Below are 19,756 nucleotides of genomic sequence, written 5' to 3' on the forward strand. Positions count from 1 at the left end.
TGAACGTTCGCATATGAAATGCCTGCTCTGTGCTTTCATAGCAAGTTGAAACTATTCTTACGTGAAACGGGAAGTGAAATTCCCAACTGTCTCAACATGTCTGTACTTCATTTCTACATACCACACACTTCCAAAGCTCAGCCCAATCCTGAACTAACCCTGGCTAGAATATGTCTGTGAAGTGGAATATTTAAGAAAAGATGGGAAAACGTACCCTCACACCTGTTCTAATGAAACTGTATTTACATAATAAGCACCTGCTCTGACTAAACGGGTGTTTTAGCCATACTGTCATTGAACTGTGACCTATCAGAGCAGAGAAGCAGGAAAAGGGACAATTTCAGAAAATAATCAGTAGCTATAATCAACCCTTGATGCGTCTTTCTTGAAAAAACGGTTCTCTTGACCAACAAAGTATTTGTATGTGTCAGCCTAGTAACTTGAAGTGTCACCAAATGCCGCTTGTGCTTAAACGGGTGGTGCGACGTGGATTTTTCCGGTTTCGTGGGTGAAACATGAACTGTTCTCCAGCAGAGGAGGAAAGGTCCACTGGAAGAAAGCGATCGGACAGCACGGCAGCGGTAAGCAGCAGGACCGCACCGAGGAAGTCGCGGGTCGGTTCGGGGCTGTCGTAGTTTTGGAGTTTGGTTCCCCTGCCTCTTCCATCGCCACTAGACCCACGACCGCGGCCCGTTTTCACACGGACACCCCCCGCGGCCCCACGCCTACGGGCGCTCTCTCACCCCTTTACGCCTCCACACAGTTCCACACCGCTCGCAGCGGTCGGGCACCCGCTCCCGGCGCCCCCGCACGCTCCCCGCTCCGCCGAGCCTGCCGCCGCCCCGGGGCTCCCCGCAGAGACACCAGCAAACTCCGGGAGGCCCCTCTCCCGGCACAGACCCGAGCGGCCCCTACGAGCCGGCACAGACACCGGGCCGCCGCACCTCCCGGCCCGGAGGCCGGCCGCGCCGGGGAGGGAGGCGGGCGGGCTCCCGCGGCTGCCGGGCCCCGCGGCCCGTGCGCCCGCCCGCGCGCCCTGGGAGCTGTAGTCCGCTGCCGCCCGCCGCCCCTCGCCGCCGCGGGGGCCCGGAAGCGGCGGGGGACTACAAGGCCCAGGCTGCCCGGCGGCGCCGGCCCCGCCCCCCTTTATGAATGACTAATGCAGCATGTTGTCCGGCTAGCGTGCCCCTGCCGCCGGAGCTCCGCGGCGCCGCCGACGCCTCCTCCCGCAGCGCCCCGGCCAGCGCCGGGACCCGCCGAGCGCGCCGCCGAGCACGGCAAGTGAGCGGGGCGGGAGGGGGGGTGGGGGGGCGGCCGCGGTGCCCGCTTCCTGCCGGGCCGGCGGGCGGCGGCGGTGGCGGTGCCATGTTGGGGCCGAGCCCCGGCGCGGGCGGGCGGGCGTGTGCGAGGGGGAGCGGGAGCGGGGGGGTTGTCGCGCTTCTCCCCGTGCCCGGTACCCCGCGGGAGGGGAGTCGGCTGTGAGCGGCGGCGCCGCCGCCTCACACGCGCCGTACCCGGCCCTGCCCTGCCCTTCCAGGTGGCCGGCCCGGAGGTACCGCCGGGCAGCGCCCCGCTCGGGCGGGAAGGCGGCCCGGGCGCGGGGCGAGGCGGCCCCCTCCCGCCGCTGGAAGCGCTCCCCGGGCCTTGCGCCCGCGGCGGGCGGGCCGAGAACGCCGCGGACGGCGCCTCAGCGCCCGCGGCGGCGGGCGGCCGGGGCCGGTCCGGCGCTGCCCCGCCGGTGACCCTGCGGGCGGCGGGGGCTGAGGGGCCCTCTCCGGGCGGGGGCCGCCTCCCGCCGGGCGGGCGAGCTCCTCCTCGGCCTCGCAGCGGGGAAGCTGAGGCGAAAATCCCCGCTCCGGAGGGGAGGAGGAGGCCGGCGGGGGGGGGGGGGGGGGGGGGCGCTGCCCGTCCCCTCCCCGCCGGAGCCCTGCAAGGGGGCCCGCCCTGCCGGCCGGCGAACGGCAAGAGGGCACGCAGCCTGGGGAGAGGCGTCCCGTGGGGGCCGCCTGTACGGTCGCGGCCCCGCGTGTGGTTGCAGCAGCAGCGGCGGCACCACCTTTCCACGCGCTTCGTTATGGCCGTTTCCTGGCTTGGGGCTTCGTGGAGGTGGCAGCGTGGTGCGGGCAGAGCGCTCCGGGCTCTTTACGTTTTCCAGGAGTTTCGGGGTAAGAGGGTGGGATTCGTTTGTGGTTTGGGTTGCGACAGTGAGCTGGAGAAGGGAAAAGCAGAGACTCGCAGTTTTTTCTCCTTTCTTTTTTTGGTCTCTAAACAGTTGCGACTTTTTCAGACTGTCTGCGTTGTTCATCGCGTGCAACAAACCGTGAAATCAGGATTTCGGATTCGCCTCTGAAAACAGTTCTAATTGACCCAGGTCTGGAAAATAACTCACGTCCCAGGCATAGCCTGTGCTTTTCTCTTGAGGAAGATACATGTACCAGTGATCCTGTACGCAGGTATCCGTACAACGAAGGTGTTTATTTTTGGCTAGCTCTCGGGAGGAAAGAGAATGTTTTTGTTCAGTAAAACTTGCAGAAAGTTGCGACTGCTGAGTGGCTGCTGCTGGGTTGGAAAAGCGAGAGGATGGGCTCTTAAAAGTTAGATGCTACTTTGCACGTGTGGTGGTGTCAGTAGGAGTCCCAAGAAATATCAAAGGTGCCTGGAATGGCCTCGCTGCTCCATTTTGTAGAGATGCATATCGGTGCTGGTTAATGCACGTATTCCTTCTTGGAAAGCTAAGAATAAAGCAAAAAAAATTAAAAAAACCAAAACAAACAGATTTCAGGGTTTTCCCTGCTGTATTTTAGCAGTAGGGGGAAAAACATGCATATGTTTTATTATCCTAACCTCAGTGAGTTTATTAATTGAAAATACTGGGTTATGGCTGTGGCATTGGTTTGTGCCCTGCTGTTTGTGGCTTTTGGTAGACTTTCAAGTTTTGGTAACTTGAGTTGCTGATTATAAATTTGTCAGCCGTCGCAGTGTCTGGCACTCTTGTGTGTTAACTGTAGACTCAGATACAGTTTAATTCAGCGCTAGGAGAGTTATATGTGTTTTTCAGTGCATTCTTTCTTCCATATGGTAAATATGATGAAACATTGCTGCTGCCGCCACCACAGCTGTGAATAAAACACAGTGGTATTGGCATCTTACTTGTGGGAGAGTCATCCAATTGCTTTTTTTAAAAATAGTACTTTTCAGAAAGCATCTTCTTTTTCCTTATTTGCTACTTGGAAAAAGTGAAGAAAGAGATTTGGGGCAGTCTTAGAAAATGAAAAAATGAGAGCAGGCCAGAGATACACGTGCTCTAGATTTAATGGGAGTGGTGTGTAACTACAGTTGTCTGAAGTGATGTTGCAGCATGCACTTTGCCAGCTAGTGCCAGTAGGAAGGAGGGATTCTGCAGCTCTCCTTGTCCTGTCAGGGAAAGTCCACGCTGGTTAGCAGCACCAGTTGTCCGTCATAGACGATTTAGTACTAGGTCTCGGCAATATATTCAGTTGGTAAGGGTTGTTACTAGATAGGTATTTGCAAATAGGTTTCCAATGTGAATCGTTTCTGAGGGCAAACCTTCAATTATTGAAGGTTTTTGTAAAGGGCCACTCAAATTTGAGATGCTATGAACATGTTAGTTAATACTGTGGTTCTGCATTTGAACTTATGAACTCTACAAATAGTGAATTTTTTTCCTGCCTGCAAAATGGCTTGGGGTCATATAACTTTGATATTAACTGATTTGTATGATAGATTTGTATGAAAACATGCATGCACTTGGTGACAAGCTCTCTTCCTTTCCACTTCTCTTTGTAAAAAAAAAAAAAAGGGGGGGGGGGAAGCTGTTTTTTCCTCCTGCCTCCTTCCCCCCTGCCCCACCTTTAGTTGACATGCTGTGCAGTTTGGCTGAGATCATGGAGTGAAGCAGGGACTTAGCATGTTCACGTACAAGAATTTAAGTGTCCTGATGACACCACATATCAAGCTGCAGGGGAGGCTACACTGGCGCTCCAGGAGTTCATGTTTTCCAGTGGTTAAGCCTTGCAGGCTGTCTGCAAAATAACCTCGTACGGACACTGCAATGTTGCGTACATGTGTTGAGAGGTCTGTGTCTCTGTGCAGGAAGGGTGTGCACGCTTGCGAGGGGGAGCGAGAGCCTGCACCACAGCTGCACAGCAATACCAGCGCTGATGAAGCTGAAAAAAGGTCTCCAGTCACCTGTGCAGTAGTACATCTGGAGATCCTGATCTTACCTTGGTAGGACTTGGGTTGCACAACTGGGAGCCGTCCTTCAGAAGGACAGTAAGACAGCTAGTTACAGAGTAACCGGTAAAGGCGGCCTGTGCGTGAGGAACCAGGCTCAGGAGTTGCTGAGGGGTTTTCTCATTTCTTTGGAGGGCAGCAGATAGGAATGGAAGTAGAGGTAATCTTGTGAGGGAAGATATTTTTTTAACTACTGAGCTTGTCAGGCGCAGGGTGCTTTACACATTGAATGAGCGGTGCAGCAGTGGGATGGAGTTGCCAGCAAGCAGACTTTCCTGCTTAGTGTGAGTGTGTCTGTAGTACTGAAGAGTTAGTGCTAACATGTGGGGCTCCTGTGTCTGCAGGGCAGCAGGCTGGAATTAGCTTGCTTGCTTTCCTGGAGCTTTGTCTCTCTTAGGTCTGTCTTGAAACCTGACCCTCTTTCTTCAGTTCCCTGCCACTGTAGAGCTGTGTGTCTTTGCTTGTTGCCAGCACGTGGGCCTGTGTCATGTAACAATGTTTTCAGCTTTTGTGATCACCTAATGATTTTGAAAAAGAGTAGATCAGCTTGTTCACAGCTACTGTTTGGACACTAGAATGGAAGGGGCAGGCAGAAGAGCACTGATAAATAATGTGTTTGGTTGTTACGCAAGACTTTTTTGTTCTACAAAATCCCAATTTTACCATCGTAAGGATTGCATTTAAAAGTCTTCATAACAAAATGAATGAATCTGCTAGTACTCTTGAGACCCAGCTTCTGTGTATCTCAGCAGACAGCCATTGACATGTGGAATAAATGTGTATGTGGAGTTTAAGAAGACTTCTGCAACAGTTTTGTGGACCACAGTCAAATATCTTCCAAGCCACTAGTTAGCTGTCCATGGAAAAACTTCTCTACCCATATCCTTTGCTGGCTGCTTGTAGGTAATGAACAGACAGTGGAAAATTTGCTTCTTGTAGAACTCCATAGAAACTGTGCATGCGGCAGCTGTGCTCTTTTCCTGTTGCTCTGCTTGGGAGTGTTTTGCAGAGGGTTCCCCAGAATTAGAGGTATCACTTGGTTCATAGTTTTGAATGGCCTGGAGGGAGGAGATGTGCTGAGTGGATATCTTCCCCCCAATCTGCTGATCGCAGGAGAGTCTAATAAAATTATTTTGGTTCCAAATCTTCCCTGAATTCACGTGATTCATGTGAAATAAAATAGGAAAGTGTCTTGGGTAGGTGTGTAAGTTCTTAGACAGTGTGAGTTTCTGAGTGGCTGGCCAGACTTGGGCCATGCCACTTTGGTCGTTTCGTCCCATGTTTCTAAATTTAGCAACCTCTTTACAGCCTCTTAAAACAGTAGGGATTTGGCCTGTTGTTTCTTCTCGATTCTGCTCTGCATTAGCATCCTGATTCACCTCATACTTACTCATTTTGCCTAGTAGCCCTAGTGAATGTAATAGCAATGATTTCTAAAAAACACAAAACATATATGAGAATGCCTTCTTGTCTTCCACTGATAAAGATAAAAGATAAATGCATTTTCAGTGCATCAATGTCCCAGGCCAGATATTCTCGTGTTCCAACACCACCTTTCAAACAAAATTAATTTAGTTGTCTGTGACTTAGCTTCCAAAGTATGCAAAAGGATGTTGGCTCCACTGTGCAGTTCAGTTACCTGAGTTTAGACTGCATATATCAGTTCATGTTACAGGAACATCTCATTGATGTTCAGAGGGTAAAAATCTGTGTTTTGAAATTTATGACCAACTGAGTCATGAGAAACCAGAGCCACAATCTACAACCATCTGTGATCGCAGAACCAGTTGCTCAGTTAAGTTTCAAAGGCGTGGGTTGTGTCAAAGAGGTATGTGCAATATGTAGAGTAGGTCACCTTGGTGATGGTTTTGAAATACGTTCAAATTTCTGAATTTGTGGCTGTTGCAATAATTGGCAGTCAGGTTTCAGCTGATGCATCCTTCTGAGTACAAGCAGTCAGATGATTGTTTGTAAACATTTGTAAGATTTCTGTACATAAGCATGGAAAAAGCCTCATCAATCTTAAATACTTTGCTTCCATTGCAGAGGACAGCGCCAAGACGTGAGACATAAGTGGGTATCTTCTGATTTGGTTTCGCCGCCTCAGGTTAAATGTTAGGCATGGAAGATACTTTGTTATGTATACCAGACAGCAAGTAATGAGTGCAGTGGTTTGTCAGTGGGAGAAAAGTTGTGTCTGTGTCTTCTGAAGTATTGAATTGCCTCTTTTGTTTACATAAAGTGGTCCTTTTAATGGATAGCAGCATTCAAATGGGATGTGCTTATGCAGTGTGTAATAGGAATCTGAAGTGCACAGGCTCTACCAGCTAAAGCGAGTATCTGTTGCTAGTGAAACTGCAGGTTTAGAGGGGAAAAGGAACACGGCACACTTAGTGCATGTAGATGTAATTAAATTTTTTATTGCTGCGTCTCATGCTGAGCGGACGAAGGCTGAATTCTGGCCAGGGATACTGGTGTTAGAGGGCTGGGTCAGGAGGCTGTTCATGAAATAGTCGTTTGTCTGTGCCCGTGACTTCTGTTCAGCACAGGTCAGTTCTGGCTCAGTTGCAGTGTGACCTGTGTGAGGTGTGGTATATTCTCACTGGAGAACCCCCACTTTATGGTTTGACAACTTGCTCTTGAATCAAATTCAGTCCTTAGCCTACCTCTCGTCTTTCCCACAGTAACTCTAGAGGAACAAGAATGAGCGATGTTGGCCTGTTACTGTGAGGAAGTGCTGTCCCAGGGGGGTGTGGGGGGATCTTCTTCTGAAGGGCCAATGATTAAAAACAAAGGAAAGTTCAGATTGCAAAATTGAAATGCTTTGGAGGCTCTAGCAGTCTCCTAACTACTTGTTTAGATAGCAGAGGTCAGGTTTGTAGATGTATTTAAGTACTTGTATGCCTCAGTTCCTTATTTGTGAAACAGGGAAGTACATACAATCCCATCTCAGAGGCTGCAGGATTAATACTCCCAGTACTGAGAGATGTGGATACCTTCTGCAATGCTAGGGAATATTGTAACTATCGAAAGCATTACTACATGTATTTAGACTTGTTGGGGGGGGAATCAGACATAAAAATCGTTGACTTTCCCTTTCAATGAAAGGTGAAACAAGTGGTAGTTTTGTGGCTCCTACTTTATTACTAGTTATTCTGATGTACGTGCAGCACATAGAAAATGCAGAGCAATTATAAGATTACAGAGAACTTTATTTCCCTCTTGCAATGTCAACATGTTGAGAAAAGCAAATGCTGCTTCTGAATTTCTGTGTAGCTCAGAAGGAAGAAAACATTCAATAAAAGTCTTCTTTTTAAAGTGTAGCTGACTAGGTTGTTTTGTAGGTAGGAGCATGAGAGTTTTTAAAAAAGCTTTTTTTATTGATTCAGTTGAATCACTGTCTGAAGGAAGCAAATTTAGACAAGACAATAAAGGAAGAAATTCAGTCCTACTGTAGGAGGATACTTTAATGAACTGCATGTCCATTTTGTGTTGTGCTTGAATTTTCTCACTGAACCACCTAGTTGAAATAAAATGAGAAAGGGCATTCATTCTTTTAACAGTAGCTCATGTTTTAGTGCCTGTAACTCGCCTTGCTAGAACCCCAGACTTGTGATGAGTGTACCTCTTGTCTCTTCAAGACTGTGAGCTAAGAGAGTTTCAGGTGCCTAAATATGCACCTAGAACTGAAACACTTTGGTCAGCTAAGGATACCCATTTTGAAAAATGAGCCAGTAGTTCACGAGCCGATTTCACGCAAAGAGGAAGCTCTGCTGAAGCTGTTTTACATTAGGAAAGCTGGAGGACTGATGTAAAATAGCATGGCAGGGAGGTCTTTCTCACTCTGCTTTTGTCAGCCACTATGCAGGATAAGCATTGCTAGAAGATGTTGTACTTACCTGTGTGTTCCTTTCTGAACTTGTGTTGGGGGGAAGAGAGTAATACCTAAAGTGTAGGGGGAAAACTATAGCTCCTTTTCCACAGTGCTGTTGTCAGTGTGAATGGCTGTCCTGCGTGTGCTGTCAGGGGAATGAGACCTTGAAAGGAAATAGCTGCCTATCAGTAGGATGAGTAATGGCTAAATTTTAGGCTTGCAGTTCGTTGGGTGGTCTCAAAAATTCCTGTTTCGTTGCCTAGGTATCTTAAGAGTTGGGGAAAGGGCTTCATTTGTTCATACGTGTATACATAAAGAACAATTTTTAATCGCTCAGTGAATGGCAGGCCCCCTAGGACTAGCAAAGATTAAACAAGCACAAGACTTCCACTTGCCAGGGAAAAAAGGTGATTGAATTGGGGATTGAATGAGGGATTCAGTCATCAGGGAGTCCTTTCAAGAAAATTCCAGAGGCAAAACCCAATCTTGCTGGATCATAAGGAGCCAGATCAGACGACTCCATGTTGCTTTTGGCTCCAGGAATTTTCTTGGTGGCACTCTGAACAGGAGGGATGAATCCCAGGTTAAGACAGTCTCCTGACAGATAAGAGAACAGAAATACTTTCTAATCTGATCTTTGAGTGCCTAGGAGCTGCATCTCCCAGTCTGTCTGAAAGAAATGCGCTGTCGTGTCTGAGATTTTCAGTATGTGATTTATCTCGTGAGGGCCTCTTACAGGCCTTTGAAGTAGCTGGAGGAGGGGGATTTGATTGGTTTTGCATGTTTGTGCCAAATCCCATGGTAAGTAGAAGAACTTGAGGTTATGAGATGTTGTGGTATACATATTATGGAACACAATAAATAATTGTCTGAACAGTTTCTTTTGTCTGTGGCTTTATGACTTGGGGTTGAATTTCCTTCTGTTCCCTGGCAGGTTCTGCCGACCTCTCTTTCACAAGTACGCGCATCACCCCATGTAATCTTCAGTAATCTTTTTTTCCTGGAGGAGCAGTGCTGTGCATTGCACCTCTGAATGACTGTGAGGCTCTTATCTCCCTGCCAAGTTTGTTTAAAATTCACCTGTGGGTTAGCAAGCACAGACAAATAAGCTCCGCCTTGTTACCTAGTCTCATTTCTTCAGGAAGCTGAACTTTATTTAAAAAAAACCCGCAAGGTTGAAAAACCAAGCTCTAAGAAATTTGAAAATGCTTGAATTTAAGTTGCCCAGATGCTTGCCAGGATTTGATCTGAATCAGCACCTTTTCTTGCTGTTGGACACGGTGGAAGCAAATGTGTACAGATTCATATGTTTCAGTTCCTTATCTGTGTAACAGCAAGGTATGTTCAGTCCTCTCGGAGGTTTCAGGATTAGTATTTCAAGTATTGTGGGATGTGGGTATCTTCTGTGAATACACAGATGTAAGGGATGGTGACTTTTCTACGTGGATGAGCAAGGTCAGCCTGGAGTGCAAGGTAGTTGACTAGTTCCCAGAATATATGTACTTTCTCCTGCGTTGTTGATGAGGATGCTGGCTAGCTGAGTAGCCAGCCTTGTCTGAATTCTGGTGTTGACATGTTTTGTGCCTGTTGTCACTCACACTAAGCAAGAGCTTGAACACACTCAGATTTCCACAGCAGTTGTTCAGTTGAGTTTTAGTTTGCTGTTGACAACCAGTTGTAAGAATTTTCTTAATGTTGACTGAATAACCGGAATTCCTGGACATATTCTAAGGAAAAAAAAATAAATCCAGAAACGGGTCTTCCACATGGAAAATTTCCTAGAAGAAAGCAGTGGCAGACTTGCCTGTCGGTGTGGCTGCCCAGTCTCTCATCTGACCATCGTTGTATTTTGCAGTGGGTTCCCTGCAGAGGCTAGAATGCTGCTATGGTGGATCTGGAAACCACACTGAACGAACAGTTTTGCTTTCTCCAAAGGTTGTACAGGTCAGATAAAAAGCAGTGCTAGCTAGCATGAGTAAACTTCAGCGAAGATCTCTCTCTTTCCAATATCAGACACATCATTTACCTGGTGGTGGGAATGGGATGAGTTTTTCTAAAATGTCACTTGGTGGAAAAAAAATCACTCTGTGCTTCTGTATAGAAGTCTGTTCTTTTAACTGAAATGTGCAGTTTACTGTTTCTTTAAGAGCACTCCCATAGATAAGACATTTTCAAACCCTGGCAGGCCTTCAGCCAAACTTAGAACTTCAGTTTGTATTTAGGGCCAGCTGATTCACTGGCAGAAAACCACTGTGATATTTTGCACATAAACCAGTTGAGAACCAAGCCCAGAGCTGAGTATCAGAGTATTGGTACACATCCCTAACTGATGTTGTAGCTGGACAAATATTTTCTAGGAGGACAGTGTTGGTTTCAGCATCTCCATTCCATACTGTCCCTTCAGTTTTGCTGCTGCAGTTGTTCCAGCAGCTGTTTGGTCATCTGAGCTTAAAATGCCTTTGCAGGGTGGGTGGAAAAAAAGGCGGGTTTTTAACCTGAATCTGCTCTCTGGTCTGGTTTACTGCACAAATCTACAAGTAGCTAAACCAGTCTAACAGAGACAGGACAGGATAAAAACAGGCTCTGGGTTCGCTTAAGCCCACAACACTACCAGACAGCTCTGGCCAGGCTGTCCAATGTGAGGTGTCAGTGGGCTGGTGTGTCCCCATGCAGGTTGCGGGTCTTGGGGCAGGGGTTTCCTTCTGCTGTGCTTATTTAGAGCTGTCCATATCACATGTACATTGTGGAAACACTGAGGTAGGAAAGAGCAGTGCGGCTTCACTTGCTGTTTCAGCTTACTCTGACACCCAAGTTTCCTTGACCCCTTGGAAAGGGGGAAGGAATGGTCCTGGTTTTAAACTTGTATTATGCATTGTAGCAAAACCAATGGAGTACTTACGTTGCCTGTGCAGACTTCTCTCATGGTTTTGAATAAATAGTTTGTTACTGAACCTCTTGGACTGTTGCAGTGTGTAGTTTTTGTTTTAATAAGGTATTTGCCTTGCAGCTCGGGAGCTGTGTCTGTAGCTGTTGCCTGTTTGGGGCACAGGGTTCTGTTGGGTTTTGTGGGGATTTTTCTCAAGGCAGCATGCAGAAGCCAGGCTCTTGGTCATGCTGCATTTTTCTTGCCCAGCCTGCAGCTGTGATCTGTGGTTTGCTGGCTGACCACTAGCAGTGGACAACGCGGAGGTGTGAATTGCTGAAGTCCCACCGTACGTGTGTGGAGGGAGGTGTGCCAGCTGTCCGAATTACACTTGCATGTTTCCCGCTGCCTGGCGAACGCTCTTGTTATAGAAATGTATTTTAAGCAAAGCTGGAAAGTGAACCAACTCACTTGAAAACAAAGGCTGGAAACCAGGATGCAGAGCGCTAATCAGGCTCAAGGAGACTGTTGCATTTGGAGAAGGGCGGGGGCGGAGGGGCTTTTGTCATCACATTTATGTGCTGGAATATGCTGTCATCCAGGCGCCAGCTAGCTTCTTTCCTCCAGCCTCACCTGGGCGCAGGGCAGGAGCCTAACTTGTCTGTCTGGTCCTCAGAGCGGGGCTCAAACGTGTTGTATGAATAAGTTGGTCAGGACTGCTCTCCAGCCTAATAATAATAAAATAAAACACTGCTCATATGTGCTGTGAAACAGGTCGGAGGGAGGTAACCCAAAATGCTGTAGTGAAGAAGCAGCACTTCCCTAGCATGCTTCAATTTTAGTGGGCTAGCAGTGAGAATAAGCAGAAGGAGCACTAGTCAGGTGTTCAGTGTCTTGTGCAATCCCCTTCAGCTTCAGGGAGAACTTTTGGACTTGAACAATATGGATGGAAGAAGGAATCTTAAAACTAAGACATAGAATCCATTCACTTAAGGGTTTGAAAACCCAGTTCCCAGGGTTTTTCACACAGGCATGATACTGATGTTCCGACCCTAGCATATTTGTAAATACATACATGATGCCGATCAGATAACAATGCATGTGGCACTCTAGTTGAACGTTAAGACTGTGACTGCTCTCCTATTCCATGTAGCGATGAAGTCTTAGAAATATAGATGATTCCTAAAATTTGCCTAAAAACTGTCTTGGTGTAGTTTGTTTGGACAAGACAGAACTACTGATCTAGTTGAGCAAGGTTTTTGCTATTGCTGAAACCTTTTTGACAGCCATCCTGTATCTTCAATTACTTATGAGTGATCTGGAGGAAAAAGGCATTTTTGCAGAATCTAAGACAGCAAAAAAAGCAAATTCTGAGTTCCCATAAAATCTACCCTTGTTTATCAAGATATTCTGAGTGTGTTTGAGAACAGGACTATGCTATGCTCTGGATTTAGATCCAACTCAAGAACTGGATTGAAACAGGCTAGTTTTACCCTACTGGTTGGGGGTGGGGGTTGTGGTGGTGTTGGGGTTTGGGTGGTTTTTTTTTAACAGCAGCAGAGTTGAGGAGGAGGCATTTGCGCATCTTCAGTTTGCTGCTTTTATTACTTCAACTTTTATTAGAGTTTGTAGAGACACCTCTGCTTTTTTTTTTTTCCCTTACAGTTCTTAAATACTCAGGGTTATAGCATTAATTTTTAATTCTCTTCCATTCCTTTTAGTTCTTGCAGTTCTTGTGTGGTTGGTGAAAGTAAGCCTGCACTGCAGGGATGCAAGAGGAGCAACAGCCTGAGGTAGGGCTTGGAGCTGAAGATTTTTTTTTCTTGGTAGAATTGCAGGGAAGGTCAAGACTCTGAATCAGCCAGGTTCTTCCACTCAACCTCAGGGAAGGTCTGCAAAGTCAAGAGGGTCAAGACTACCAGTGTGAGACCCCTTTTAAAATGGGAAGGGTGGGGGTCTGAGTGCTATTTTTTTGCCACATTTAGGTTCTTTTCAGAGTCCTTTCCCATCCAGTTGCAAAAGCTGAAAGGGGTCTTTTTTATTAATTTACTTGCAAGTGAGGAATTGCAGAAAATAGCCTAACCTATGAGCTTAAACCTTTAGGAGGAAAAAATGGGAGCAGATTACACAAATTGATTGTATACGAATGATCTCACTGTACAGAGGTTAAGTACCTTGCCAAATTAAACTGAGGTATTTTTTTCTACCCTTTCTGTTCCTTTTCTTTTCCTTTCAAATCTATGTATCTCAAAACCCTTTTCTGGTCTAACAGGTGAAGCTCAAGAATTTTTTTTCTTATGAGATACAAGACTGTTGGTTCCTGTGTCCTGTTAGTTAATTAAAAAAAAAAACCCGCCAAAAACTGCATGGCAGACTCTTAATGTGGTGCTTAATGCTTTTCCCACTGTAATGTTGTTATGATGACACATCCAGCATAAGTGACAGGATTAATTCCATATGTTACAGATGGATACATTTTTCCAAAATATTTTTGTGACTAGAGTTACGTATGCAAGCAGTAGAGTCAAGCCATATGTTGTGATCAAAAGCTGAGCTGGTGTTAAATTAGATTTGCGAATGTAATTGCAATTTGCGGTATAACTGCAGTTTGCAGTTGTCAATGAACAGACTTTTGTTTTGTAGTGAAAGGATGATATGTTGTTGTGAATGTTTTAAACTTTGCACTGTAAAGCTGTTGTACTTTTTGGTCTTATTCCATGAAATGTACGATAAATTTTGCCTTACCTTCAGTAGGGCCAAGGTAAGACACCCAGGATTTATTATCTGAAAATTGCTGTTTGGCATAATGGAATGCAAGAAGAAATTAATTACTCATGTTGAAAGCTCTTTAAAATTGGATGTGCTTTGTGCAGTCCTGTTTTAAATCTTACCAGGTTAAGTACAAAGTAAATAAACCAGTCGTTCTAGCTAAAAAGCTGACATCCTTCAGGAGAGCTTGGCTGCCTGCTTGCTGACTCATTAATACTGTCTTTTATTTGGAAGGTACTTGAACCATGATGGATTCACATCCTGTCTCTAACTTTTTGACTTAATGTTGTTCAGGAATTCCAAATTCTCCCAGTAATCATCCTGATTCAACTTTGAATTAATACAGTTGCCTGAAGATAGTTTACAGTTGAGCTTTCCCTGATTCTCAAGTCTCTTTTCTGCACTAACTCTGCCTCTCTGGCTTGGATGACATAGGCTGAATGACTGGGATTGTTTGAATTCTATGCACATGCTTTGAAACTTGCCTGTTAGTTAAAAATAAGTAACGGTTTTGTTAGCCAAAGACCTGCCTCATATACTTCTAGTGATAATATTTAAAAGTCAGTCTTTGGGAATCTTTTCAATTACTGTCTGATCCTTTAGAGAACAAAACTATGCAGATGCTTTGCATCCTTTTGATTTCTCATGTATATAAAGTCAACATACACATAAACTTTGTAAGATTGGGTGTGCATATTGTGTAATTACCTTACACTTACTCCAACAGAATAAAATACGTGAGCAGACCCTTCTTGAATGGATATGCGTATTCTTGTGAGTGCCGATTAACTTTGTCAGACTCCTGACAGACTAATGCTGACTGGTAGTTGAGTCAAATATGCCATCTTAAATATGGCAATGGTATTATAATAATCAGTGCACATTTTAGCTTCCAACATGGAAAACACTGTAGTAGTGTTAGAGATAAATTTGTTCTTTTTATTGTAGAATCAGATTTTTTTAAACTCCATGTCAGATATAAATATTATCTTTTAAAATAGGCATTAAATAGTTTGGTTTTTATATGTTCTTTCTCATATTTATCCAGCTAGGAGAAAAACAGTTGTAAAACCACGGATGTTTTGAACTGTTGACACTGCTTAAATTATTTACTTGCTTGAATATCATATGTAGATTCAAATTGAACAAACTCACAAGGGGAAAGATGTATTAAAACATTTCATTATAATTCCCAGCCTCCTTTTGAATTTGTTTCATACAGGCTGCTGCAGATCCAATGTCCTCCTGTGATGCACCAGAAGATGGCCCAAAGGAAACGTCAAGTGTATCGCAGAATATCTGTATGTTTCTGGTTTGACTGGGGAGGGTGTATCATGTTGGAAGTATATTAAGCTAAACGTCTATGCCTTTTCCTTACCTAATAAGGATGTGGCTGTTAGCACAAAAGGGAGATGCGAATGAAGTCATATCTGACTTAATCTATTCATGATTTGTAGAAAGGCCTAGTTGCGTAAACCAAATTTGGAAAGAGCAATGACATATCGATTGTCAGTTTGCTGCTCCCATGCTTTCAAAAGAAAGTAAATGGTTTTTGATTTAATAGATATACTCAGCTATTGTTTTAAGCTCGGTCATTGCTCTCTAAGCCAGAGATGTGTAAGTATGTGTTTGTTTTGGCGTTCTGGCATCTAGTGTTATGATGTTGAATCAGCTGTCGCAAGTGGAATACTTTGCCCATGCCGGCATGATAATGTTTTGATACGAAGGCCAAGCCTGCAGGATGTGGGGATAGAAGTATTCCAGCCAAAACTGTCTTCTGAAGCCCAGGAAAAGTATCAGTCATTAAGTTTTTAGTGGTAAGGGTCAGATAATGACAGACATTTCTTTCTCAGGAGGAGAAAACAAGGGCTTCTTAGGATTTGCTTTGTGTTTATTGATATACTGTTGTGATGTTAATGTATACGATGCTCATTTTGAACAATAGGAACATTCAGATTGTGCTTTCTGGCAAATAATAGGCTCTGAACCACCTTAGGGCAAATTAGCCGGTAACAGCAACATTACTATAATGCTGAAGTTGCTGAATAATCCCTAAGGATCCCAGCTTTCAGAAAACAATCATGGGAGCAAACAGAGCCTTGACTAAAGCTATGGGAAAAACATTCAGACCTAAAGAAGCAGATCAATTTTTTATGTTGCTTTTTTCTCCAGATATAGAAGTTGGTTTAATAAAAACCATAGCTGTTCCTGAGAATGTTTTCCTTGATTATGTCCTTAAATGATAACATCTGGTACTATGCTGTTATAGCAGGGGTTTTTTCACATGAAACCTTATTCAGTCCAGTTCTGAATATATGTATGAGGTGAAGGCTTCAAAAATTAGTAGAAATTAAATCCTTTAAGGGTTACTGAATACATAGAAACCACTTTCAACTGGGGGAATCTGAGCCATAAATGGCTTTAGGCTACGAGAGTATTTGGGGAAGGTATTGTGCACACTTCCCCGTTTCTTATGTTCTTCCTTAGATATCTGCTTCTGACCATTGTGGGAGGCAGGATATTTGCTTAGGTACATTTTGGTTGATCTACTATGGCTGCTTGTATGATCATGTGACTGCAAGTGCTACAAATGCAACAGCCCTGCCTCTTCTCCTTCCTTTTACAGTCATGTTTTCCCCACCCTCTCCTTAGCATCACCCTCTGTTTTGGCAGCAACATGATGTGTTGCAATTAGTGTGGTCTGATCTAAGACCATTTTCTTGGGTATTGACCATGAATTAGTAGGCTGCTAAACTGCTAAATAAGAAGGATGTTGGAGGGTGGCTTTTGGTTTGGGTTTTGGGGTTTTTTTTGACATAAAATCTTGTGAGATAAGTATTTGTGGGACAGATCTGGGGCCAGAGCCGCACAGTTATACCAGATTCATGAAACGAATGTATGGTAGGAGGCTGTAATTTATCTGCACCTTTAACATCCTGCCTGCAAACTGTTCACTAACCTTTTTTTTTTCCCTGGGAATATGATCCTATTCCAGGCTTCTGGACCACTTGAGACCTCTGCTAACTTGTGCAGCAGCTTGCCAGAGAAAGAGAGTTGGTTGGAAACAAAACTCTGCTTTCCTACTTGATGCTTTTTTTTTTTTTCCTCTTAAGATGCATTACAGCTTAAAGATGACTCATTCAAAGTTACTATATTTCCCATTGATGTAAAACTGAAGCTTCTCTATCTCGGTTAATGAGGCTTTCTGGCATTTTACAAGCAACTGTGGTGGAACCGATAGATCTTCCTATTTTCCATGGCAAGCTTGGCATAGATGGGCTAAACTCACGTTGTACCATTTTGGTCTTAAATAGTTTGTTGTTGAAATTAGGGAAGAATGATTGGTTTCCTGACCTGAATACCTCTTAAGGTTTGATTTTCAGTTGTATACTGATCCCTGGTGTGTTTATCAGAGAGAAGGTTAAGATTGGTACTGTAGGTATCCTATATGTACCATTATGTGCAGGTGACTTTACCAGCATACTCACACCAGTGTACGTGTTGCTATCGTTTATACAGATAAAATCCCAAACGGGAACGCTTTTGTTCTAGAATTAAAAAATGCCTTTTTTTTTTTTTTTTTTTTTTTCAATTTAGTGTATACCTTTTCTAAGTATTCTTTGCTTCTCTATCCACCTCACCTGCCACACAGCTTCTCTCTTTCCCTTACTGAACTGCGTGGACAACCTGTCCCAGTGTCCACAGGGTAGGAAACCTGGACTGAGACCCATGCTTGGAGGCAGCCTCTCCAGTGGTGGCACTTTCAATGATGTAGCCTCAGAATTGAATGTAAGATTACAGTGGTAAATCAATGGCCTTTTAGCTCTGCTCTGCTGTTTAGTGGTGACATTTTTATTTTCTGTTTTACTTACCTGCATTTTATAGTCATGTGTGTTTTTCTGTTTTTCTTTACATTTATAGCTGATGCAGATGCATTTAAAATTCTCCTGGAGATGAAGATGAAGAAGAGGCAGAAAAAGCCTACTTTACCAAGCACTGTGACTGAGCTTGACACTGAGGATGGTTCTAAAGTATATGTGGTTGGAACAGCCCACTTCAGTGACAGCAGCAAAAAGGATGTAGTGAAGGTAAATACTAAGTGGGAGACCTTCAGCAGCATGTTTATAATGTTGTCAGCTTAGCATTAAGTAGAATGAAGTCCAGTTCTCTGACTTGCTTAACCTCCAGACTCTGTTTTTTCTTGTTAGCTGTTGGAGGGCTAACAGCGCTGTGGGATGGACTAAGAGGCAGACATATTATCTTAATTTTTGATGCAGTGCATTGCTCTCCCATCTCAAATATTTTTACTTGTCTTTAGAAAAACAAATGCAGATACAGTGCCAGTGTTAAAAGTAGAAGTCCCCCTAGTGAAGCTTATGTTGCCTGTCACAATACGGCATCATGTCACACCGACAGTGCATACAGTGGTGGTTCCATACTCACTGTGATGGGGATGTGCTGAGAAGGTAAAAAGCCTAGAACAGAAACTGCAGTTTACAGCTTCTTTGTGCCCAGGGTGTATAATACTGAGCTGTAAAACCATGCCGCCCCAAACTTGGATTCCATTCTCAAGATGCAAATAGGTCTGAAGCTCTAGTGAAAGTAGGAGCTGTTTCATACTGTACTTCATGCAGAGTCTGCAGTTTAGAGTGGCTTTATTCTCCAGGAGCTAGAGGGGGAGGAATCTTGTGCCAGAATCATCAACCCTGGTTCTTAGAAAGCTTATTCTAACTCAGATTGCAAATGAAACGCAGAGAATGATCAAAGGAACTTTGTGAATGTGAAAAGTTTTAACATCAAGTTTTTCTCCCCCCCGCTCCTCAGCACAATGTGTTCTCCATCTTTCTGTCCCAAAGCATCCAGTAACTAAAGCATTTCACTGTCATCTTCCTTAATGTTTTTCTCCATACATAGCTATTTGGAGAAGTCTTATTTACTCTTTCGCTGTTCTTTTAATTGAAAATGGTTGCTGGAATGTGCTTTTAAGTCCCTTTTCTCATGACAGTTTATTTATATTGGCTGCATTTCTGTTTAATCCTTCTTAAACTGGTGTAAATAAATTCATCTTTTTCAGACAATACAAGAAGTACAGCCTGATGTAGTTGTGGTGGAACTATGCCAGTACAGAGTTTCTATGTTAAAGATGGATGAAAAGACATTACTAAAAGAAGCCAAAGAAATAAATCTGGAAAAACTTCAACAAGCTATAAAGCAGGTATGATTCCCACAGGGAGAATTAAAGGTCTGTGTTAAGAGCAATTCATCAAGTCGCAACCAAAACCAGTGTTCCCACCAGCTGGGAACCTAATAGTGTTCACCTAGGTGAGAGTACCTTTACAGTGGCAAAGTTAGGTTTGGGGTTTGGTTTTTTTTTTTTTTTCCCAGCTGGATTATTGAGGGCTTCTGTTCCACTACAGGCAGTTGTTGACCTAGGCAGGAATCCTCCCGGGTTTAACAGTTGCTCCATTTGCAGGACACAAGTCTAACTTTGTAATTGTAATGCTCTGCTAATATACTTAAATATGATTATTATTTCTGCAATCTGCATCTGTATCACAGCTATTAAGGGAGCACTTAGTTTTGGTATTGTCTGTCATGATCTGTTTAGTTGCGTTCCTTCTTCATCCTAGTGTGTTGCTCGCTCTTTTTAATTCTCATCCACTTGTCTTTTGAGTAGCTTCTAATTGACAGTAGGCCTTCAGGGAGGTTTTTGAAAAATCTGGGCTGAAAATTGTGGGATTCTATTCAATTTATAACAGCTCTGGCAGTTTGACACTGTCTGGGATGTGTGTGCAAAACAAGCGTTCTGTATTTTTTCAGTTTCGTCCCGTTAGCTTGTATTTGAGTAATTTTAAGGTAGGCACAGTGAAACAGCGCAAAGTTGTCTTAAAAATGACAGGACATTTGATTAGAATGGCAGTATGTGGTCAATAGTAAAAACAGTTTCCAGTGTCCAGTTGAATGAACAAATTCATAGATTGTTATTTTGGTTGTGT

General features: G+C 44.3%; 1 protein-coding gene across 8 annotated transcripts in view; it reads left to right on the top strand.

Moving 5' to 3' along the window:
* The first annotated feature begins 431 nt into the window (after window positions 1–431).
* Window positions 432–19,756, top strand: part of TRABD (TraB domain containing) — a 39,619-nt gene continuing 20,294 nt past the window's right edge. Inside the window, exons 1-6 of one of the 8 annotated variants that reach the window (XM_030015350.2) lie at window positions 2,080–2,165; window positions 2,288–2,453; window positions 12,713–12,784; window positions 14,983–15,061; window positions 17,682–17,848; window positions 18,835–18,975. In XM_030015350.2, coding sequence (XP_029871210.1) covers window positions 12,761–12,784; window positions 14,983–15,061; window positions 17,682–17,848; window positions 18,835–18,975 — 411 coding nt within the window. In that variant the 5' untranslated portion in view covers window positions 2,080–2,165; window positions 2,288–2,453; window positions 12,713–12,760. The other 7 variants (XM_030015351.2, XM_030015353.2, XM_030015352.2 and 4 more) reach the window with 7 other exon arrangements.

This window comes from Aquila chrysaetos, chromosome 5 (genome assembly GCF_900496995.4).
Source record: "Aquila chrysaetos chrysaetos chromosome 5, bAquChr1.4, whole genome shotgun sequence".
In the NCBI taxonomy this organism is placed as follows: Eukaryota; Metazoa; Chordata; class Aves; order Accipitriformes; family Accipitridae; genus Aquila; species Aquila chrysaetos.